The 21,481-nt window shown below is 57.5% G+C and overlaps 8 protein-coding genes across 8 annotated transcripts; 2 read left to right on the forward strand and 6 right to left on the reverse strand.

Annotated features, from left to right (window-relative positions):
* Window positions 1-6: 6 nt before the first annotated feature.
* On the reverse strand, window positions 7-3,940 carry ACA1_067410 (Fbox domain containing protein; the record flags this gene model as incomplete). The annotated part of the gene is made up of 17 exons (XM_004337461.1): window positions 7-339; window positions 450-925; window positions 1,009-1,094; window positions 1,184-1,273; window positions 1,423-1,486; window positions 1,574-1,784; window positions 1,877-2,001; window positions 2,069-2,169; window positions 2,272-2,374; window positions 2,448-2,551; window positions 2,657-2,763; window positions 2,850-2,930; window positions 3,021-3,166; window positions 3,257-3,354; window positions 3,483-3,564; window positions 3,645-3,807; window positions 3,905-3,940. The coding sequence occupies 17 exons, from the start codon at window positions 3,938-3,940 to the stop codon at window positions 7-9; spliced, it is 2,406 nt and encodes an 801-aa protein (XP_004337509.1).
* A 253-nt stretch (window positions 3,941-4,193) lies between these two features.
* ACA1_067420 (Hypothetical protein) lies at window positions 4,194-4,689 on the forward strand (the record flags this gene model as incomplete). Its single annotated transcript, XM_004337462.1, has 3 exons — window positions 4,194-4,248; window positions 4,340-4,512; window positions 4,600-4,689. 3 exons carry the CDS (start codon window positions 4,194-4,196, stop codon window positions 4,687-4,689), a joined length of 318 nt encoding a protein of 105 aa, XP_004337510.1.
* A 77-nt stretch (window positions 4,690-4,766) lies between these two features.
* On the reverse strand, window positions 4,767-6,951 carry ACA1_067430 (bifunctional protein FolC subfamily protein; the record flags this gene model as incomplete). Its single annotated transcript, XM_004337463.1, has 8 exons — window positions 4,767-5,647; window positions 5,726-5,789; window positions 5,891-5,968; window positions 6,042-6,203; window positions 6,263-6,340; window positions 6,431-6,521; window positions 6,625-6,761; window positions 6,844-6,951. The coding sequence occupies 8 exons, from the start codon at window positions 6,949-6,951 to the stop codon at window positions 4,767-4,769; spliced, it is 1,599 nt and encodes a 532-aa protein (XP_004337511.1).
* Window positions 6,952-7,348: 397 nt separating this feature from the next.
* On the reverse strand, window positions 7,349-13,434 carry ACA1_067440 (Bromodomain containing protein; the record flags this gene model as incomplete). The annotated part of the gene is made up of 20 exons (XM_004337464.1): window positions 7,349-7,597; window positions 7,683-8,803; window positions 8,867-8,990; window positions 9,068-9,589; window positions 9,678-10,082; window positions 10,144-10,224; window positions 10,310-10,406; window positions 10,489-10,723; window positions 10,792-10,883; window positions 10,951-11,080; window positions 11,154-11,238; window positions 11,319-11,405; window positions 11,484-11,608; window positions 11,696-11,858; window positions 11,940-12,130; window positions 12,501-12,652; window positions 12,748-13,007; window positions 13,073-13,147; window positions 13,216-13,290; window positions 13,372-13,434. 20 exons carry the CDS (start codon window positions 13,432-13,434, stop codon window positions 7,349-7,351), a joined length of 4,332 nt encoding a protein of 1,443 aa, XP_004337512.1.
* A 2,401-nt stretch (window positions 13,435-15,835) lies between these two features.
* On the reverse strand, window positions 15,836-16,873 carry ACA1_067450 (uncharacterized protein; the record flags this gene model as incomplete). The annotated part of the gene is made up of 5 exons (XM_004337465.1): window positions 15,836-15,960; window positions 16,034-16,114; window positions 16,176-16,350; window positions 16,431-16,525; window positions 16,594-16,873. 5 exons carry the CDS (start codon window positions 16,871-16,873, stop codon window positions 15,836-15,838), a joined length of 756 nt encoding a protein of 251 aa, XP_004337513.1.
* A 150-nt stretch (window positions 16,874-17,023) lies between these two features.
* Window positions 17,024-18,138, reverse strand: ACA1_067460 (Fbox domain containing protein; the record flags this gene model as incomplete). The annotated part of the gene is made up of 4 exons (XM_004337466.1): window positions 17,024-17,282; window positions 17,361-17,530; window positions 17,667-17,737; window positions 17,850-18,138. The coding sequence occupies 4 exons, from the start codon at window positions 18,136-18,138 to the stop codon at window positions 17,024-17,026; spliced, it is 789 nt and encodes a 262-aa protein (XP_004337514.1).
* Window positions 18,139-18,269: 131 nt separating this feature from the next.
* ACA1_067470 (uncharacterized protein) lies at window positions 18,270-18,553 on the reverse strand (the record flags this gene model as incomplete). Its single annotated transcript, XM_004337467.1, has 2 exons — window positions 18,270-18,312; window positions 18,381-18,553. The coding sequence occupies 2 exons, from the start codon at window positions 18,551-18,553 to the stop codon at window positions 18,270-18,272; spliced, it is 216 nt and encodes a 71-aa protein (XP_004337515.1).
* Window positions 18,554-19,174: 621 nt separating this feature from the next.
* Window positions 19,175-21,481, forward strand: ACA1_067480 (RasGEF domain containing protein; the record flags this gene model as incomplete). The annotated part of the gene is made up of 9 exons (XM_004337468.1): window positions 19,175-19,326; window positions 19,354-19,708; window positions 19,844-19,986; window positions 20,050-20,106; window positions 20,181-20,364; window positions 20,438-20,686; window positions 20,761-20,850; window positions 21,015-21,147; window positions 21,227-21,481. Coding segments are annotated over 9 exons (1,618 nt in total), but the record flags the coding sequence as incomplete, so codon positions are not given.

Genomic DNA, 21,481 nt, shown 5'->3' on the forward strand with positions numbered 1-21,481 from the left:
TCTTATTTATTGGGCTGGCGATGGTCGTCGAGGCTCCACGAAAAACATTTGCCACAGCTCCGGGTCCTGCTCGCCTCCACCTGCCCCGCTGCTGCTGCTCCCTTTCTCCTGGGGCTCCAGCAGCGGGCGGCCGTTGACTGCGGCCCGCCAGCGGAAGCTCCCGTCGCCCTTCTCCTCCCCGAGAACGAGGCGCGGCTGCCCACGTTTGCTGCTGGCCCCCTCCCTCCGCCACAGGTGGTCCTTGGTGCCGGGCTGATGCGAGACGGTATGCGCTCCGTCGGGTCGCATGACCAGGAACTGGCCCGTCGCTGCCGATCGGAACGTAAACGTTGACGCCACCTGTAAAATATTAAATATAATCAGAATATTATTATATTTATTATATTTTATAATAAATAGAAAAAAAAAATATAATTATAATCAACAGAGAAGGGGACAGCGGGCAGTACTCGGTTGTGTCGAGAGGCCAGCCACACGAGCTCGGGTCCGGCGCCGCCGATGCGCATGCAGGTGCCCTGTCGGCTTTGGCCTTGGAGGTCCACGGCGAGGAAGCGGCCATTGCGCGCGAGGAGGACGCCCCGCTCGCGCCTGTCGGGCGGGGCGATGTCCAGGCCCAGCTCAGCCTCGATGGGGGCCTCCGTGCTGCCCACGCTGTCGTCCATCTCGTGCTCGCTCTCGACCACACCCCAGGTCATGGCGATGAAGTCGTCGAGCGAGAGGCCCACCGGGCCGCTCCGGCGTGGCCACCAGTAGGCCCAGAACTTGCGCTCGATCCACCGCAGGAAGCCCTCCACGTAGATCTGCGGGCCGCCGCCTTCGCCCCACATGGGCGCCGTCTCCTTCCACTGCATGAGCGAGTGCACCAGGTAGGGCAGGTGCACTTGCCCGCTGGCGAGGGACACGTCCTCCGCCTGACCGGCCGAACCTGTCCACCACCACCACCACCACACGCAGATCATCGCAGCCGTCAGTCTCACACGCCTTCCACTGGGGGAGGGAGAGAGCCACCTGCGGCGGGCACGATTCGTTCGATGACGTCCACATCGATGACGCCGAAGGACTGAGACGAAAACTGCAACGAAACGTTTGCCTCTCTGTAAGGAGGCGCGCGCGCAAATGTGTGAGACCCTGATGGGACTCTGGCGTGTGGTCAGTCATCACACGAGTCTTGAGGCGGCCGCACCGATCTCTGATATCGAAGGGGACCGCGATGATGATGGGCTCGGAAGCGAGCATGCTCTGTACATTCTCCACGAGCTTGCCGCCCAGATTCCTGCCGATTCACACACACAACACACAACACACAACACACAACACACAACACACAACACACAACACACAACACACAACACACAACACACAACACACAACACAAGTGAGTGATTGCCATCAGTCCACCGATAGAAAGCCCATGATCAGTACCGGAAGAGGGTCGAGGCTCGTGATCTGCTTGCGGCGAGAGCCTCTGACGCAGCCTGTTGCCTCTCTGTTGCGTTTCGCCCGCGGGCCACGAGTCAGCAAGCGAACAAACACACTTCTTTCTCTGCTCAAAGATGAGAGTGGGCTTGGGCACCTTTGACGCCCGCGAGGAAGTCGGCGTCGACCAGGTTGAGCAGGCGCTCCTGGAACTGGAGAGGCTGCCGCGTCTGCAGATGCTTGGCGTAGTACAGGGCCCTTCCCTTCGCGGTCGGCGGCAGGCGGTAGTGGAGCACCCGGAACAGCGAGAACGCCCCGCCCAGGTAGGGCAGAAACCCTTCCACGTTCTTGGTCGCCTCGCGCCACACCTTTCATCACGGAAAGGGCAGGAGTTCCGAGTCAGCACTGGCGCGACAACGGTGGAGCGGGTTGTGATTGGGGTGGATGGGGGGGGGGATACGTGGTCGTTGGAGCACCAGAAGCGCCAGGTTCGGCACACCGCCGATACCCGCAGAAGGGTTTCGAAGTTGCAAAAGCGCAGCACTCGAACGGCCAACTCGACGCCAATCGGACTCAACGGGTCGACTGGAGGAGCCGATGGAAGTGAGCGGCGAGTACTAATAGCCCGTCACGAGAGGGAGTTGGCACGAACCGGAGAGGATGTGCGATTTGTTGTAGTCGTTTTCTTCGTTGCGGAAACGCAGGAGGAAGGCACGCTTGTATTGGTTCGTGGTGCCTTTCTCCGACGGTCGTCTGGCGCAACGACACATGTATATGATGACGCATATGGAGGGGGGAAACTCTTGTGATCAGAAGACTGGCCCCAGCCCAGGACGGAAAGAGGAGCGTGCGCACCTCATGTTGATCACGAACTGCAGAAGGAATCGCGTGTCGTTCCAGTTGATTTTGTCGTACATGAGCGCACTGAAGGCCGATTTGCACATCCGCCCGTAGTAATCTGAATGCAGTGCGTCGGCCGCGTGGTTCAGCCACGGAGCGATGGTAGGTGGGGAAGTAGGTTTCCAACGTACCTGGATTCAGGTGCTCGAATATGGTGAACTCGTCGTAGAAGAAGAAGTTTTCCATCCACCCCAAGTACACCTCTCTCACGAACACGTACAGCGTGATGGACAGCCTGCGGGCGGAGAAGAAGGGTCATGCAGCCAAGCTGCCCGCCGATTAGCAACTGTGGGGGTGACATTGCGTGAAGGAGGAGAAGCGTTGGCCAAGGGCAACGTACGCCAGTACGCCGCACGACCAGAAGGGCAGCATGTATTTGCCCCAACCGGTCAGACCCGCTTTGCCGATGAGCCCCGCTCCCTGCTCAAACTGGAAGTCCTTGACCGCCTGCCGACCGACCCAAAGGCAGTTTAGTTCAGCTACTCGTGATGAGACGCTCGGGCTCAATATAATGGCGAGCTGCCACTGCGCACCTCCTCGGCCACCGCTTGGCTGATCTCAGGAGTAGTGCCCCACGCCGAGAACACAATAGCGAGCAACTCGATGGCGGTTTGCTGAATGTGCGGTGGTGAGTGCGAGGTACAGCAACTCAACTCAGAGCAAAACTGCATGCAGGGCCAATAACGGAAGGACAGAAGGAGTACCTTTATGGGCAGCTCGGTGCTGCGACCCGACTGCGAGAAGCCCACGATCCGCCCGATGATCTGTTCGTCCCACTGGACCGAGAGCCTCTGCTCTCTGAACGAATGCCACAGCTCGGTCCGGCTCAGGCCTCCCGCCTCGCGAGCCGCTAACCGTTCGAAAAACGAAGCCACACCAGGTGTCCGGTCAATCAACAATCATGAGGAAACCTGTTCGCCAGGCTACGTGAATGTGGTACCTTTGAAGCTCTTCATGTCGGCTGCGACTGCAGTGGCCAGTGGGTGGTCTGGCCTGAGCAGCTGCCGGTAGAAGCGGTACACCGCCCCACTCACCTCCCTACCGTCAAGTCATCATCATCATCATCATAAGCATCAACAGAGGCTCTGCAGGCCTAGAAGCCCCGAGCACATGCTGCTGCCGTGTGCGTGTGCGTGTGCGTGTGCGTGTGCGCAAGTGCTACTTACTTGTAGAGCATGTGAGAGTGCGGGTGGGTGAGCCGGTCCAGCATCGCGCTGGTGTCGCCCCTTCGGCTCCAGCCGTCGAGGCCTGCGCGCATAGAGCATGAGCGGGCAAAGGAGCATAGAGCACACAGTGCAACGGCGAGAGGAGGCAGTGAGAAGGGGCACCTTCGAGCTGCAGCCATGAAAGCGTCTTCTTGAACAGCAGCGGAGACCGCACTTCGTCCTCCCGCGCCCGAGCAGTTGCCCTCTTCGAAAGTGTCCCGACGCTGGTGTCTTGCTGCGGCCTGGTAAAGTACTTGAAGGTCCCAGGCGCTGCCTTTGCTGGCCGCTGCCAGCCCCCCCCCCGAAACCAACATACAACGTAACGGCGTCAAAACGGAGGCCGCTTTCCCTTCACCAGCCCAGTGCATCCCGGACAGGAGTACCGGTGGTGGCGGACGCGGAGGTGGTGTGGCTTCCATGGCTTGTGGTATGGAATGAGGAATACAACACCACCAGCGCGCAGAAGCTCCACCACCCAGAAGCGGGGTGTCGCAAGATCGTAGAAGAAATGGTTCAGGAAATGTTTTTCTTGTTAACACGCCGGCGACCTAAACAAGACGACGCACACCTTATTCGCCACACACCGCCAACGGTCTTTGAAGCGGTCGTCGGTTTTGTTTTTCTTTATCGTTCCTCTTCGTGTTCCCACCAAGAACTACATCAGTATCGAGTATGGGGCAAGACTTTGAGACCGGGTTGTGCGAGTGCTTCTCCGACTGCGAGACTTGTATGTCTTCTTATTCTTCCACGCAGCCAAGCTGACTGGCATTGAGGCTTATCTCTTTTGTTTGTGCCTTTTGCACGTTGCGTGCGACTAGGTTTGTGCGCGTTCTGCCTCCCCTGCGTTCAGTTCGGCCGCAACGCGCACCCGCTGCTGCCCTGCTCCGGCTGCCTCACCTGTGGTATCTTCTTCTGGCTGTCCGGAGGTTTCACCAACCACTGCATCCTCCTCCAGAACCGCATTCTCATCCGCAACGAATACGGCTACGACGTACGTCTGCCCTTTGCTTCTTTCTTCTTCCTCCACCTCTTACCTCAATGTGACCATCACATTTCGTTGAACGGGGCGCGTGCGCAGAGGTCCGACGGGTGCGACTGCTTCAAGGTCATGTTCTGCACGCCGTGCGTTCTCGCCCAGGAGGGCCGCGTGCTCAAGGCCAAGAAGTAGAGTTGAAGTAACTCTGGCTGACCACAACTACAACAAGGCCTTGCTTTTTGTTGTCGACGTCTGAAGGTGGCTGCTTTTTAGAGATGGAGGGCGGAGGCAGGAAGGGCGTTGCGGCTGAGGAGAACCTCCAGCACACCGCCCACCAGATACAGCGAGCCGGTCACCAACACCCGCGTCCGTACACGCGTTTCACAAGGGGCGGCCTGATGGCGCCACTGGTCGTGCTGGTGCGTGACGGCGTCGAGAGCCGCCGGAATGGAGTCCACCACCACTGCAGTCAGCAGGTCCGAGCCACAGTCGCCATCAAGAGAGGAGTGCTGCTTGGCGAGGGAGCGGTAGACCTGGGCGTTGGCGCGCTGCCACTTGGTCCTCTCCTCCACTGGCCCAGCCGAGCTCGAGCGGCCGTCAGGCCCGCCTGGCCGGGTAACGAACGTGCTGAAGACCGCCGCATCGAACGGCGCTCCTTGCGCCGGCAGCTGCCCACCCGACCGGTTTGCCGCCGTAATGGTCGTGAGCTTGGCGAGCAGCTTGGCCGCCGAGCGATTCTGGTTGCAGTTGAACACCAGAACCCGTCGTTCTTCCACATGCTCGTGCGCGTCTCCTGCCGTGGAGCACACGCCGGCGAACCAGTGCGCGCAGGCTTCAACGCTCTCCTCGGTGTGTGCGCCGTCGAGGTACAGCCACAGCTCGTCGCCGTCGCCCGTCGATCCGGTCTCGCCGCCAGTGGAGGGCTGGTACCGGATGACCTGCGCTCTGCCTGGCCAGCGGCACTGCTCCAGTCCCGTGACGAACCCTTGCGGCAGTCGGCTGGTGGCGCAGGAGGCAGGCGTAGAGGACAGAAAGAGGCGGTCGTCGGCACAGACCTCCTGTTGGATCTTATCCACGTTACGCTGGAGCCACTCTCGGCACAGAGCGACGGCCAGCGAGGCGTTGCCCTTCTGGAACTCGCCGGCAAGGCCTGTACCCACAAGAAATATATGGGCGTAAGTGAGGGCTCACCGGAGCAGTGCAAGCACCGTAGGAATGGGTAGCGCACCTAGCTTGACCGCAGGCTGATCTCTATGCCACATCTCGAACAGAGGCGCCACGACCAGAGTAGTCTGCGGTGCGTAACATTATTACAACCAGGGAGTGTTAAGTGACGCGATCGCTCTCGCGTGGTGAGGGACGTGTGTGTGTGTGTGTGTGTGTGTGTGTGTACGTGTTTGGCTTTGGCGCGTTCGAGCAGGCTCTCCATGGCTTCGTCGCCTTGCGGGGCTGTGTAAGCAGGCACTCCCTCCTGTGAAGAGTGAACAACCCGCCATCAGATTGGCCACTATCCTAAAAGGCAATTGAGAAAAGCCAGTGCGAACCTTGAAGATGCCGCCCTTTTCGAAGGCGATTTGCGTGAGAGTGTCGCCCAGCACGTCCTGATGATCGTAGCCCAGCGAAGAGATGCCGCAAACCACGGGATGCACGACGTTGGTCGCATCCGTCCTTCCGCCCACTCCGACCTCGATCACCGCCACATCCACCTGCACCCGGTGTTATCGGGGCACTACTACTCACAGTGAGCGGGGGCAGGTGTCGGCACCTTTTCCTCGATGAAGACCTTCAACGCGAGGACCGTCAAGAAGCGAAAGTAGGCCGGCATGTCCTGGTGCTTCTCGCTCTGCATCGAGCAGCAGCAGCAGCAGCGAGAGAGAGAGAGAATGAGACCTCGGTTGCAGTTGCACATGATGAGAGGGTCTAGGAGATGTACTCGGGTGGACTTGAGGCAATCCCACACCTCCCAGAAGTAGCGAGCGAACGTCTCCTCCTCCAGCGCCTTCCCGTCGATACGAATACGCTCTCTACGTAGACGTATACCACCAGCAGCACCAGAAGGTCAGCCACGCGTAGGTCCAAGCCACGCACGGCACAACGGCCGTCGCCATGCCGCATCGTCGCAGGTACCGGACGTGCACGAGGTTGGGCGAGGTGAAGAGGCCGGTGCGGAGGCCATAGCCGCGGCGGAGGATGCTCTCCACAAAGGCACACGTGGAGCCCTTGCCCTTGGTGCCCGCCACGTGCACGCACGACAGGCGCTTGACCTGCACCGCAAAACAGCGCTTAGCTTGGCCGCGACAGAGGAGGTGGCCAAACAAGTTCTTCCCGGGAGGGTGGTTAGAATACGTCGAGGTTGAGGTGGGCGAGACTGTCGGTCATCTCCTCGAGGAGGCTGACGGCCTTGTCCTGTCGCCTCGCCGCTTGCCAGGCCGCCGCCCGCTCAGGAGGCGACATGAGCTGCCGCAAAGCGTCCCCCACCTCCTACACGCACCCACCCCCCTGGCTGTTATTTCAAACAGAGGAGAGAGAAAAAGAAATTAGAAAAATAGGGGGGGGGCGTACAGCATAGCCTCGGGCAGGCGTGGCAATGTCCGCGGGGGTGGGGGGCAGCTGCTGGTGGTCCATGGGCGGCGCTGGGGCAGATAGAGACGCTCACACAGCACCAGCAACAAGGAGACAAACGGAAAAGTGTTCTCAAAAAAGAAACCCCCCGTGGCTTCTCCGGAGCCAGCGGCGAATGGGCGGGCCTCCAGAGAGCGAGAAGCACACGGCGGGGAGGGTTGGGACATCGGGTTGAGATGACGGACCTGGCATTTGAGCCCACCACCGTGCAATCAATTTACTCACACACTCAATCGCTGTAGAGCTCATCATAGTCGTCGTCACCATCGTCGTCTTCCACACTGACTTCCTCCTCCACTTCATCCTCTTCTGGTTCAGGCGGCGCCGCTGCTGGGCCACGCAGCCGCAAGCTAACCTTGAGCGGCCGATACTCGCTCTCGTCTTGTTCCATGTACTCGTCCTCTTCCTCCTCTTCGTGGACTTCGATCAACTCCTCCTCCTCCTCCACGTAAAGCTCTTCCTCTTCCCAATTTGGCTCCTGCCCTCGCGCACGTACATAGAACTAACGTTAGTCTACGCGGACCACGAAGCGTTGAACAGATCGGGTTTCGCTGGGTGAGTACCTCGGCCGCGGCCCTATTGGCCCCACTCCTCCTCGCGGATCGGCGTGGTGGTGGTGGTGGGGCGATCTCTTCCACAGCACTGCCACTCACGTCCGCGTCGGCCCTGGACCGCTTGGGCCGGCCCGCGTGACGTGGGACCGTAGATGGCGGGAGATGAAACGATTCATCACTCCCCTCGTCGACCCCGTTGTCCTGACCATCGCCCGCTCCCTCCACGCTTCCAGGTTCCTCCTCTTCCTCCTCGATGAACCGCTTGGGCCTGCTCCGCTGCCGTTCGCTCCGCCGCTGCGACACGTCAGCCGACGATGCCATAACGGCTCGAGTCGAACGGGGAACGGGCTGCCGTGTCTCCATCACCTGCTCCGAATAGCTGTCCCCGCCGTCCTCGTCCTCTTCCTCAATATACTGCACTGCTCGGCGTTGCCTGCCACTTCGTCGCGGGCCAGCGGCGCGCACCTCATCCTCGACTGAACCAAACGCGACTGGGACGGAGTGCGCCTTTCCTCGGGGCGGCCTTCGGCCGTAGCTCGTGCCACCGGTGGCTGTGGTGGCGGTGGTGGTCGTCGCGGTGTAGGTCGAGGGCGCCAGGGGCGTGCTTGCCGGGCGAGCGGGCGCAGCGGGCGACGCGCCCTGCAGGGCTTGGCGGACCAGGTCCGCTGAGATCCTCAGCTTCACCACGGGCCTATCCTCAGCGGCTGGTCGTATTGGCGATGGCGGTACTGCTGATGGCCCCCAATCCTCCTCGTCGCCCTCCTCTATCGGCTCCTGGTTCGTCGTGGAGTAGTCGCCAGCTGCGTCGTCGAGCAGATCATCAAGGCCCATTTCGAGACCCTGTCCGTCTTCTTCGTGGCTCACGGTGGTTACGCTTCTCCTCCTGGCCCTCTTGAGCCGGAGCTTGCGCGGAGGCGACTCGCTGTCCTCCGCGGCGCGGCCTTCTTCGTCGTCGAAGAAGAACTTCTCCTCCTCCTCCTTTTCCTTGCCTTTGACACTTCTGGGCACTCGCCTTGGCGGAGTCATGCCGCTGTGTGCAACGACGTTCCCTTCTTGCATGTAATTCTCGTTCGGATCGACAACCTCGACTTCCTCCATGTCCTGCTCATCGTCGGTTTCGACGTGATGCCCTGCGAGCAACGGGGGGTCAGCACCGCCGAAGAGTCTCTTCGCACACTAAGGGAGCACGGTACCATGCTCTCGAAGGACCTGCAACAGCTTTTGCTTCAGCCGCTTGCCCGACGCAATTATATCGCTGCCCGGCTGATTGAACGAAACCGCGTTGAATACCATCAGGCGAATGTCCGCTTCAAAAGCCTGCCAGCCAAAAAACGGAAGAAAGGCGTTAGTTGAGTTGACGCTTCGCACCACCAACCGAACCGCGATGAGCGTACGTGCAAGGAGCGGTAGTAAAGGTTCCGCAGGCGCAGAGCCATCGTGGAGAGGTCGATCGGACAGAAGACCCGCTTGGTGTAACCAGCTACGAGCTTCAACGAGACCGGCTGCCTGAACCACACGCTGTCACCGTCCTCCATAAGCTCCTCCACCGCCTCGGCCAGTCGGCGGTACACTAACTCGTCCAATGGAGATGCCCCTAGGGTCAGCACTATTTGGTGTAGCGTAAGGCATGATCGGGGGAGGTTTAAACCTTCTCTATCTACAGGCGGTGATGTGGCTGAGCCAGCGCTATCGAAGTGGTACTCCTTCGACTCCCAGGGCGACACTCGGGTGACGCCCCCCGTGCCGGCGGGTTCTCCCGGTTCGTCGTCCCAGGCCACCTCTAGGCAGTCCCACTTGCTGTCGGGAAAGGTGTCCGGTGACAGGGGCGACACCGAGAGCACGGTGCCCGAGTACCATGCGGCCTGGCGCACGGAATCTGTGATGGTGGTCGACTTCCTGGACGAGACGCCGTCCTCCTATGTGAGGCGATGCAGAGCACAGCCGGTGAGATTTCAAGCCAAGCGAAAATAAGAAGCGTGTCGGAAGGGGGCGGGGGAGTAGAACCTTGCCGGAGAAGAACAGGACCGTCACGCGCCTCCCGACGTGGCAGGCCTCCAGCGAGCTCTCGTAGCGGCTGCGCAGTACGAGGAAGTCGACGGTGCGGGTTGTCGGGTGGTAGGAGAGCATGAAGCGTCGGTTGGCGTTCAACGACTCCTCGGGCTCGTACGACTCGTCTTCGCCAAGCATCGACGGGCTGGGAGGCACCGGCAGCGTATCGAGCAGCTCGAGGGTGAGGAGCGTCTGAATGCCGTAGGGCGACGGCCGGTACTCGATCTGCACCACTCGGCACACCTCCTGCGCGCGAAGCCTCGGGAATGTCTCCCATGGGGGCGTCGGATGCTGGACCTTTGCAAACTTCTCTATGTGAATTGAGTGACCCTGGCGGAAGTAGACCACCTCGTCGTTGACCTGTTGTGGGGCGCGAATGTAAGTTCAGCGACTCAGCATGGTGGTAGCAGCGGGAACGTACTTGCGGAATGTAGACTTGGGTAACTGGGCTATCCGGCTCTGTTGCAGTTAGCCAGTCGGGCCAACTCTTGATGCCCCTCACCTGGTAGAACGCACGCGCACATGCGATATCAAGTATCAGCATTGCCGCCAAATGAGTAGCTGCTCGGCTGTAATGAGGGCCGCACCTTGGTCATTGCTTGCAGTTTGCTCTTCATGGGATGGTCTGCGTAGCCCTCCTCACCGTCACCGAGTCTGATCCGTTTCCTGCTCCTTCTCTTGGGCCTGCGCGCGAATGAAGCGGTAAGTTAATCGGGCAAGGAAAAAGAGAGAGTGAGACATGTTAGAGCCACGGGCACTCAGGTACCTGAGCCGGCGGCCTTCTGGTGGTGTTTGCTCTGCTGTTGTGAAGACACCGTCCTCCCCTATGATGATGGTGCTGGGTATAGGTATGGTCTCATCGAGCGGCAGGTTCTCCTTTCGAGCTCGGGAACGGGTGCGCGGCCCTGGTTCGCTCTCCGAGCTCTCGCTGTGGTCGTCTTCGTCGGAGCTCAACCTGAACCGCAATTTGCGCTTTCGCGGCTGCAGCCTCCTATTACCCTCTGCGTGCGTGGCGTCACATCAGGGCCGAGCGAGCTGAAGCGCGCCGAAGAGTGGAAGAAGAGTGTACCGAACGATGCGTCCCCAAAGGACTCGGGCTCGGAGAAAGGCTCTTCGTCGGATGAGCCCTCGCAGAACTCGGACTCTTCCGAGTCCTCCGCCCTTCAGAAGTGAAATCTTCGTGAGTCATGCAATTCTCCCGAGAGCAGCAAAAGCGCAGGCAACGTACTCGGGTTCTTCTTCGCCGCCGCTGAGCAGCGTGACCTCGTCCCTCGTGCGAACGCTGTCTCGGATGAGAGACATGAGACGGGCACGCTCCTGCTCGTATTCACCGACATCTACACCTATCGTGCCCACCTCTGTACGGCAGACGCACGCAGATGTGAGTGTCTCGCGCGAGTTCGAGACACCTCTTGCAGGGTGTGAACCTACCTCCGACATAACCAGGAGGTTGTTGTTTGTAGGGCACTCCATCAATGGTGCAGAGAAGCGGTTTGGGCATTCGGTGAGGCGGCAGCTGAGCGAAGTGCAAATGCACGAGAGGGGGTCAGAGAGGGGTGAACAAACACGATGAAGCGCCTGACATGTCAGCAGTACCTGCGTGGCTTCGTCCAGCACCCAGTGATTGAGGTCTCGCAGGAGCGGATGATAGTCGGTCTCAAAGAATTGCTCCACTGGCACGCTCTGCAAGAGGAGGAAGAGGAGCATCAAGCATTTAGGTGCCAAGTGTGGTGTGGTGCTCAAAAAAGCTGCGGTACGTACCTGGTATTTCTGTGTCGGGCCAGTGCCGTACAAGGTGTAGAAGCCTTCGTGATCCGACGCGGCAAAGTAGGCGCCGTTGCGAGCAAAGTGGCCGTCGAAGAGTTGGCGATCCGCGTTCTTGTGGCCTTTTCAAAAACAAGCAAGAACGCAGAGTTACTTCACGGAGCCAAGCAAACGTTCACATGGGCAAAGAGGAGGCCCAAGACACGCACTCTGCACAGCTTCGCCCTTGTTGATGTCCCAAAAGGTCACGCGGCCATCGTAGCCAGCACTCACTATGATCCGCGGGTCGACCGGGTGGGAATCCAGCACGTACACCGAGTTGGTGTGCCCGCGCAGCGTATGCACCAGGGCGCCTGTCTTGGCGTCCCATACCTGACCACCAGACGAGAGCAGTGAATGATCAGCTTCGTGCGATATGGAATGACGAACGAGGAAAAGACGTGATGTATGTACCTTGATTGTAAAGTCGGAGAGAGCGGTGATGACGTACTGATCGTCCAGGCTCCATAACGCCATGGTGACGATGATGGGTAAGGTATGCTCGTTGGTGCCGGTCCCAGTGGCCGTACGACGGGGCCGCTTGGGCTCGGGCTGCCTTTGCTCCGACTCCTCCGCGGTTTGTGGGGCCGGTGGCTGGACGGCCACTAGTTCGCACAACACTCACCTTAGGCCCCGTGCCATGAGGGGTCCATTGGGGGGACAGAGAAGACGCACATGAAATGCAGGAGCGGTCCTGCACGCGCCATATATACACTTGACCGTCCCAAGATCTGCAACGAAAGGTGGATGTAAGCACGAAGAAGGCATGCTAAGAAGGGTTGCGCGGTGTGAAGGTCTGTACCCGGTGAGTATGCGATCGCTGTTGTTGCTGAACAGAGCGCAATGGACTGAGTCCGTGTGGCCTTCTAAAGTCCAATACGGTTCTGGTGATGGAATGGGGAACGTTGACAACAGTTAGACGGCATGCCGAGGACCTAACGTGGAACTGAGCGAGAAACGCGAGAGGAGCAGTACCGGTGGAGTGGGCGGACGAAACGGCCCACACTCGGGCAACATTGTCGCTGCATCCGGTGACAAAATAGGTGCCCGTGGCGTCGAAGTTTGAACACAAGACTTTGCTCACAAAAATCGGCGCCAGCACGACTGAGCGCGTCTCGAAGACGTCACTGAGAGGGCACCACACAGCACCCACATGAAGTGAGTTGGAGCCGAGGCTGTTAGCAGTCAACGTCGACTGAGCGGCCGCGTATGAACTTCGTACCTGTCCCCCTGCGCCATCTGCTGCGCCATCTCGTCAACCCACCATAGGCGGGCAGAACCGTCGAGCGAGGTAGACAGAAGCACGCGAGTCTTGGGGAAGGGCGAGGGCGAGAAGGCGACAGCTGTGACGGCGTTGGTGTGCCCAGACAGGACAGCGATGGGGGAGAAGTCGCGGAGGGACCATACGCGGACGATGTTGTCGTTTGAGCCACTGGCTATGTACTTGTTTTCCGGGTCAATGCTGATGTCTGTAATGTCGCCCTGTACGCCGATTGCGCCGTGAGACGATAAAGCGAATGAGCAAATGTGTGGGTGCTTCGAAGTACCTCGTGCCCTCGCAGTGTTGCAACCAGACGCCCGGTTTCAACGGACCATATTTTGACCAGCTTGTCATCGGAGCCCTGCGCGTTACGTATTACTGCTTGATTAGTAGTAGTAGCCCAACACTCCAGAGCGGCATAGTCCGTACCGTGGCCAGGAGCCGGCCCGATTTGTCGAACTCGATGCAATAGACGGCGCACACGTGGCCGCGATTTACCTTCAGCTGCAGCACGAATACAGCAGAGGCGGCGTGTTAGACTGTGCGCGCGTGCAGTGGGGCGTGTGCACCCTTTATGAGGTATACCGGATGAAAGTGCTTGTAAACGTAAGGCATGGGCCGAAGCTTGGCCGGCAGTCGCAATCCCATCTCTCGCTGGCGAAGTATGTGCGCTGCACGCACCGCCAATCAAAGCAAACGAAGAAGTCGGTGAGCAAAGCGTAATCAGCACTGCGCATGGCTGAGCTCGGGCTACCATAAGACGTGGCTTCCACAGCAGTGGTGTGGATGAAGGGAACAGAGTGGCCGAGATGGACGCTCGAAGAGAAAGGACGGGAGGCGGGCGGCTGTGCGAGAAGTGAAGAGTCGCCGGAGCCCAGAAGGGTGGTCAGCTGCTGGAGCGGTGGCGGTCGCTTCTCCCGAGACAGCGCAATCAGCCGCTGCAGGAGCTGGAGGAGCTGGTCTGACGGCACATCGAAGTGCTCGGCCTGGGTCACGGCACGAGGAGAGCATGGGCGTGAGCGCACCACAAAATGGTGTTGGGGAGGCAGAGTATACTTACGAGCGTTAGCGGATTAGGAGGCAGGGGGGTGCCAGTCCAGTGATAGGCCCGAGGAAGGAGATTGGCCCTTGTGAGGTCCTCGAAGAGAACCTGGGCTGAGCGTTGAAGTGGCCCGGCAGAGGCCAGCAGGCGCCAAATCAGGTAGTAAACCTCTGAATGAGCCACAAAAGACACAAAGTGTGAGTCGTCTCTTTGCGTCGATCAAGATTCCAAGTCCCAGTACCCTCTAGAGGCAAATTGCAGGACTCCATCCGGTGATAGTGCGCAGCCGCTAGCGCATCTCTTGCTGGCTTTCTTTTTATATTCAATAATCATGCCCTCTTTCTTTTTTTCTCTCCTTTTTCTTTGCAATTTTCTCTATCTTCTTTCTACTTCGCCGTCCACGAATAAACAAACAAAAAACTGTCTTCTTTTTCTCCCCTTGGACCAAGTAAAGAACTGCACAGCAGATGTGGACTAATGAGGGAAGTGCTGGAAAAACTCCTAAATTAAAGTTATCCATCCTTAACTTGTGGTCATTTGAAATGAGAGGTCCAGTCATTTTGAAAAGTGATTTTGTTTGTGAGTTTAAGCTCATTAAAATGGTTTTGACAACACAAAAATGGTTTAATGTAAAAATAGCAAGACAAAATTGGGAGCATCTTGAGAAATGGCAGATTAAAATACCATCATAATGAGAGATACAATGCTGTAACTGGGCCATTAGTCAAGGTCTGGAATGACCAATTTCTATCATGTACGTGTATGTGACAACCAAAATATATCAAACCAGACACTTACTTTATCACATACATGTATGTGATGACTACACACGTTTTTTTTTCAGTCCTTTCCTGACCATGGCAACAGCCAGCACACAGAAACCATAAAGGAAAAATCATGGCTGCTGGGAGGAGATATATTAGCAAACATTCTATCATGTACATGTACACAATAGAATGTCCTGCAGTTTCATAGCATAATGGGCTTTGAAAATAGCATGTATGCAATGGGGCAGTTACCTCCTTCAGGAGCTTCAACAGTTCCTTGTTGTTGGCCATGGCTGATGGCAGGCTGACTTGCACCTATGCATACACAACAACAAAAACTGTAAAACCAGACACTTACTTTATTGTGTATGTGTATGTGATGACTACATGTTCAACCTACCACTACTTAGTTTATCATGTACACATATGCAATCTGGAAAATCAGAACTTTGCTTGTTTTGTGTTAGTGCTCCTCTGAAGAACCCAACATGCACCTTGCTTTTACTCTCATACCCTCCATCAATTCCATAATCAGTGGCCAACATGCTGCCCTCACACAGTTCAACCTCACACCATATTCAGTCAGTTGCACACATGGACTGAACTTCATTCTTCACATTTGTGCTGAAGTGGAGCACTATTCCCAAAGATAAAATTCCACCACAACAAAGCTCCATCTCACACTGATACAAAGCACTTTTAACTCCACACATTCCAAGTTTTTATGAAATCATTTTCATCTCAAGTCCCTCAATATCACTTATAAGCAGTGGTATAGCATGTCAATATCAAAGATTCAGATCCAAATCTTCAAAACTGCCCTATAAATCGAAAATGTCAAATCTCACACAATTTTAGCACAACAAAAATTCCATGGTCATTTGTGACCTCTCATTTCAAATGACCACAAGTTCCTTGATGTCAGAGGATGAGGCCTGAACCATCCTCAACACCCATACAGTGTATACTGTCAACATAAAAATACAAGGTAAGTATGACCTCTGCCCTTGCCCAATAATCAATCCAAAGAGGCACTTGACACCTACTTTGGCTGAAGCTGTAACATATTGACCAAGCTCCCCATACAGATTGAATGGACTTCCCACTGAGCATGACACCATTTGGCTGATCAAGATTGACCTGAATGATGCTATGTGTTGGCTGCATGACTGTGAGGCAAACCTCAATGCAGGCAGCAAGCAGAACAATAATTTATTAGCCCTACAATTAGCTGAACTCATTACTGGGACTCCAGAAGACCACGGAAAGCCTCATAGGAGAGGCTCACCTGCTGATCCTCACTGGCTGAGCAGCTCATGACTGGTGTCTGCCAGTAATAGTTCACTGCCAGTTCCTTGTCCTGACCTGTGGTACATGTTGGCACCACCAGTTAAATGTTAATGATTGGGTGACACGCAATGCTGGGGTATAACTGTACCTGGATCAGGGTCACCAAATGCCTTGTTCATGCATCCATTGGGAGTGAACCAATAGCCAAATGCATCAATGCTCTTGCCTCCTGTGATGGTGATATTATTATGAGACTCCTCAGCCAACATAATCTCATGTGGGTGACGTACCCTTTTTGGCGGAGAGGTCCTGGAGCTGGGTGGTTACATCAGAGTGCTTGTCTTTGCCATACGAGCATTCAAAGAAAACAATGTTGAAGTGACCTGCCTCTTGTGGCACGGCAGCATCAAAGATGCCCTCCCTCTGCTGCAGCAGCTGATACTGACTGCCCATGGCCAAATGGAGCTGTCCGCGCGTGACGCAATGTGCATACAACATTTGGGTGAGTATCACCGCGCCATTTGCATTCATTGACCACACTATACCTTCCTGTCTTCGGCCACGGCAGTATATTGCTCCTCGCCCTCGACCTCATAGCTGAATTCAAGCCTCTTCCGCTCTGGCCCATTGCCGGGGTTACCTGCGGCCCCAGCTTTAATTTCAATTTCAACTGGACACCGAGAGGGGCGGAGGGGGAGGCGTTCGTACCAAAGAGGGCGTTCATGCTGCGGAATTGCCCGAACGCGTGGAGCTGGAGGCCGCCCTGGCTTAGGACAAGCTGCTGCAGTTGGTCGGTGACATCCTCCCAATGCTTGCCAACGCCGTACTTGGCCTCCACAATGCGGATGTAGGGACCGGTCGGAGTGGTTGGCGCAACAGGTGCCACGCCTGGCGGCGCAAAGTGACGGCGAGGGCGGCGGCGGCGGCGACCGTGATGGTGGTGGTGGTGGTGGTGGACCACGCTCTTGGTGCCTTCGTTACGTTGCATGGTTCGAACGAGAAATATTACTCTGCGTTCCCCGTTCACTCGAGAAAAGTGATTTCTTTTCGAACGGAGCGAACCGCCTCCCAAAATATGAACAATCACGCCGTCGTGCAGCCCGCTGTCTGTCAGACGCGTTGTGGCAAAGGCGGCGAGTTAATACCCTAGCCTTGGCGCGCTCTTGTCGATGGTGCGTACGCGGCGCAGCTGACGACGATCGAAGGCGGCGATGGCACCCAGAAGCGCCAGGCGACTGTTGGCGTGTGGGCTGGCGCCGAGCCAGTCCTGTACTCTTACCGGGAACCTGACCTGTCTCATTTCATAGATTGACCCTCCGTAGTTCTCGTACCACTTCCACACCTTGTGGTAGTACTCTTCCTTCGACGTCACCGGCTGCCGGTGCCACTTGGCGTTACTGTTCCGCAGGGAGCAAACATTCAGCGAATGGTTGAGCTTCAAGGTGGGCCAAAGGATCAGTGTCCAGGGTCTGCACCTGTATTTGCTGGGTGGCTGGAAGTTGGGCGGCTGGCGTCCAATGTCGACCAAGAAGCGGTGCTTCCACAGTTGCTCGTCGTGGGCCAAGTCGTTGAACTGCTGGCTCACGAGAGGACAATCGGCGGCCAACGTTTCCTCCCCAACGTCCTGCAGTATGTACAAGAGGATCTGTCCCACGGGGAACAAGGGGAAGACAAGCACCCATTAAGCCGCGGTGGTGGTGGTGGTGGTGGTGGTGGTGGTGTACACCATACAGGCAAGAGCATCAGGGGACTGCGCTCTGAGGAGAAGGGTGAGAAGGTACCTCTCGTGGAAGCAAGTCGAGGAGGCACGTCCCGTCCTCTGGCGGTATGCTTGCCGGATGCAGCACATCAACTGTCCAGGGGGCGTCAATACAATAAGAAGACTAGGGGGGAGGGTAGAGGTGGCGAGCATGTGAATAAAATAAATTAATAAATTAATAAATATGGGAGGTTGTTTGTTGCACCTTCCTCTGCCGGCAGGGGTTGTCCTGCCTTGGCTGCTTCCTCCCGGCGCTTCCGTTTCGCTTCCTCGGCCTGGTCGCGTCGGCGCTGGCGCACTTCAACCAGCTTGGCGGCGTTGGCGTGGAACTGCCACGGAAACAAGGGCTGGGGCGGGGCGGGTCCGAAGGCCCGCACCATCTGATGCTCTTCGTGCGTTTGCGCACCTCCGAGGGGCGGCGGTGGCGGAGGGGGCACTGCGGCCGAACTGCTTGGTGCCTGGGAAGATCGACGACCGAAAAGGCGTGAAATCATCTTGTCGCTCTTTGAATAGCGAAGGAATGACGCGCAGAGAAAGAGAGGTTTTGGTGAAGCGGCTAGTTTAGGTGAAGAAGAAAACGCCCAGCACAACGTTGTTAACGTGCTGCGGCGGGACTCGAACGGAGCTACTCCCGAGAGGCGTGCTCATCGCCGGCAGATTGGATTCGGCTAAGGTCGTACACTCCATTAGAATGGTTTGTGAAACGCGTACTCGTGTTGCCGCCACCATGATGTACCTTGTTGGCTGCCCGGTTCGCTGGTGATTGGTATCGGCGGGAGCGACGAGCGAATCGACGTACAAGCCGAGGCTGCCACATCCTATGAGGAACAGTCCGAAGAAGATCTTCTGTCCCTTGCCCAGCCGCAGGTACGACGACCAGAACTCCCTGCCGTGCTCACTCAACTTCATTTTCGTCGTGCAAACCGATCCTTCTAACTGCGCGATCTGGTAGTTTCTCCCTAATTGCTTTTCGCCTTTTCTTTTCTTTTCTTTCTTTCCTTCATGAAATTCTGTGTGGTGCTCCTGTGCAACCAAGCCGAGACTTGCCCACGACTCTTCTGCGGCTGCCACGCTTCTCTTGGCGCCAGCAGCGTTGGTTGGCTGGCGATCAATGTTTGGGCAAACGAGAACGACAAGATGGAAGGTCAACTTGCGTGTGTCTGCGCAACAGCAAACGAATGGGCGGGTGGTGAAGGGCGGGAGAGCACGCAACTGAGCGACACAATCGGGGTGCTCCGTGTCTCTCTTTTTCCCTTTCCTTTTCTTCCTCTGAATCGTCTCGTGTTCCGGTCCTGCCGATCACGATTGGCCGTGCTCCCTCTCCACCTTCATAAGCGACTCTCCTTCGTCTCTTCGAACCAAACGCCGCAGCCTGATCACAGCCCACTTCCGGGCACACAGTCCTAGGAGCGCCACAGCCCGTCTTGCCGCAGAGGTTGTTCCAAGCACCGAGAGCGAGAGACCTGCGGCCTTGCGTGTTAAACGCAAAAACCGAGAGAAGCCATGTTGATGCCAGGAGGAGAGGCCATGATGGAGAGGCGCAGCGGGGTAGCCCTCGCTCGTCTGCCGGCGTGGGAGGACTGCGCCATATCCCTGCCTGAGGTGGCCCTACATCACCACCGACGTGAGCCGCCTCAGGTGCCGCTCAGGGAGCTCTACGCGAACGGCCACAGCGGCGCAAGGTGCGTGAGCCCGCGAGAGGTGGGTAGATGGGCCGAGGCAGTGGGCAGCGCGAGCGTGGGGTCGATGGTGGTGAGCCTCAAGGAGGTGATGGACGCCGGGGAGTGGCATTCCTCGCCTACCCCCTCAACGGTCTTCTCGTCGTCTTCCTCTCGCTCCTCTACGTGCAACTCGGAGTCAGACCTGTCCGAGACCGGCAGCGTCGACGACGAACCCACCAAAAGGAAGAAGGCCGCCTCCGCCAAGAAGGGCAGCAGCAAGCGAGAAAAGAGCAACAACAAGCTTCACAAGGCCAAGGGCGCCATCTACGGCAAGGAAGACGGCAAGAGAATCCTCCACGCCGCCACCTTTGAGCGCATCGTGCAGTGGATCATCAATAAGGAAGTGCGCCATGCAGGTAGACTTACCTCCTCTGCCCAGTAAAATTGATGCATCAGCCGATTGAAACTGTTTGATCGATTTATCATCGGTGGCATCGCAGAGCGCGCAAGCACGCCGAGAGGGAATACACCAGACCAGGGCAGCGAAGAACAGAGCACAACGGCAACGAGCCCACGTGGCTCGGCGCCGGAAGTAGAGGTGAGCGCGGTGGGTCGTGCCTTCATCGGAGCCTACCGTCAGCACGCCTCCCCCGAACGTCTTCTCTCCCTCGTTGCCGAGTTGTACGTTCCCACTCCTCTCTGCGCTGCCCCCCCCCCACCCCCTCTGACTCTGGCCTTGTGCAGCTACCGCAACCCGCCCAAGCGAGGCAAGCGCACGACGCCGCAAGAGAAGCAGAGAAAGTACGTGGGTTCCCCTCGAGGGTGTGCATTGCCAGTTGCTCATGCGCTGAGCCGTTCCCTCTTGTGGTGTGCAGTTGCGTGTACTTCTTGGGGGCGTGGATGGAGGAGGCCTTCACGAGGGACTTCTACCGATGCGTGCATAAGGCCCAACAGCCTCCCGCCAACAGCCGATGCCTCAAGCAGCTGCTGGGCCTGCTGACCCACGTGGCCGAGAGCTACCCTGTGGAAGTCAACCGCGTCAAGCTCACCATGCTGCGAGTATGCGTTGCCCCCTTCAGAGAGGGACCAAAGCCCCAGTGCCTCATGACCCATTTCCAATCCACACATACAGAAAGCGAATGAAGCACCACGACCACCAAGCCCGCTCCCGGAGTATACAAAGAAGGAGGGAACAAGCGCAGGCCGACCGGATGTCCTGACGTGGGACCTCACCGAGCTTGCCGAACAGATGACCCTCATGGAGTCGTCCATGTTCACCGCCATCCAGCCCCGGGAATTTCACAAGCTGGCGTGGCGGAAGAATGACACCCGCAAGAAGACCTCTCCACATATTGTGGCCGTGGTCGAACGGTTCAACACGGTGCCGCTTCTCTTTCTATTCCCGTGCACGATCGGCCAATTACTGACGTTTTTTGCAATGGGTGTTGACTGCAGGTGTCGTACTGGGTGGCATCCAGCATCGTGATGTGCAACGACATCAAGAAGCGAGTCACCATGGTGAAGCGGTTCGTCAAGCTGGCCGAGGTGTGCCGCGACCTTCGAAACTTCAGCACCCTCATGGCCGTGCTGGCGGGGCTCAACAACTCTGCAGTACGTCGGCTCAAGCTCACCTGGCAGGTGCGCCCCTTTATCTTCAGCCACGCCAATGTCTCACTCACTTGGATGCTGACCCACGTGAACGTGTATAGGGCGTCAATGAGACCACGAAGCAGTCCCTGGAGGCCCTGGATGTACTGATGGAAAACAAGGCCAACTACAAACAGTATCGCGACCTGCTGCTGAAGGAAGAGTTCACTACAGCGCCCGTCGTCCCTTACCTCGGTAGGCATTCTCCACCAGCCCTACTAACTACCCCACGGCAGTACCATAGCTAATTTTGGTGTGGTGGCGTATGCATCAGGTCTCTACCTCAGGGATCTGACGTTCATCGACGAGGGGAACGCCGACCGCGCAGACGAGCTCATCAACTTCGAAAAGCTGGTGATGCAGGGTGACATCATCCTGCAGATCACCAAGTGGCAACAAAACGGGCGCTACGACTTCAAGCCCGACCCCGAGCGTCAGCTCTCCCTCACCAAGCTTCTCGTCCTGCCCGAAGACATCCTGTACAAAAAGTCCGAGGCCATCGAGCCCTCCTCGCTGCCGCACACCCAAC

The sequence above is a fragment of the Acanthamoeba castellanii genome (genome assembly GCF_000313135.1).
Source record: "Acanthamoeba castellanii str. Neff unplaced genomic scaffold scf7180000084601, whole genome shotgun sequence".
Lineage (NCBI taxonomy): Eukaryota > Discosea > Longamoebia > Acanthamoebidae > Acanthamoeba > Acanthamoeba castellanii.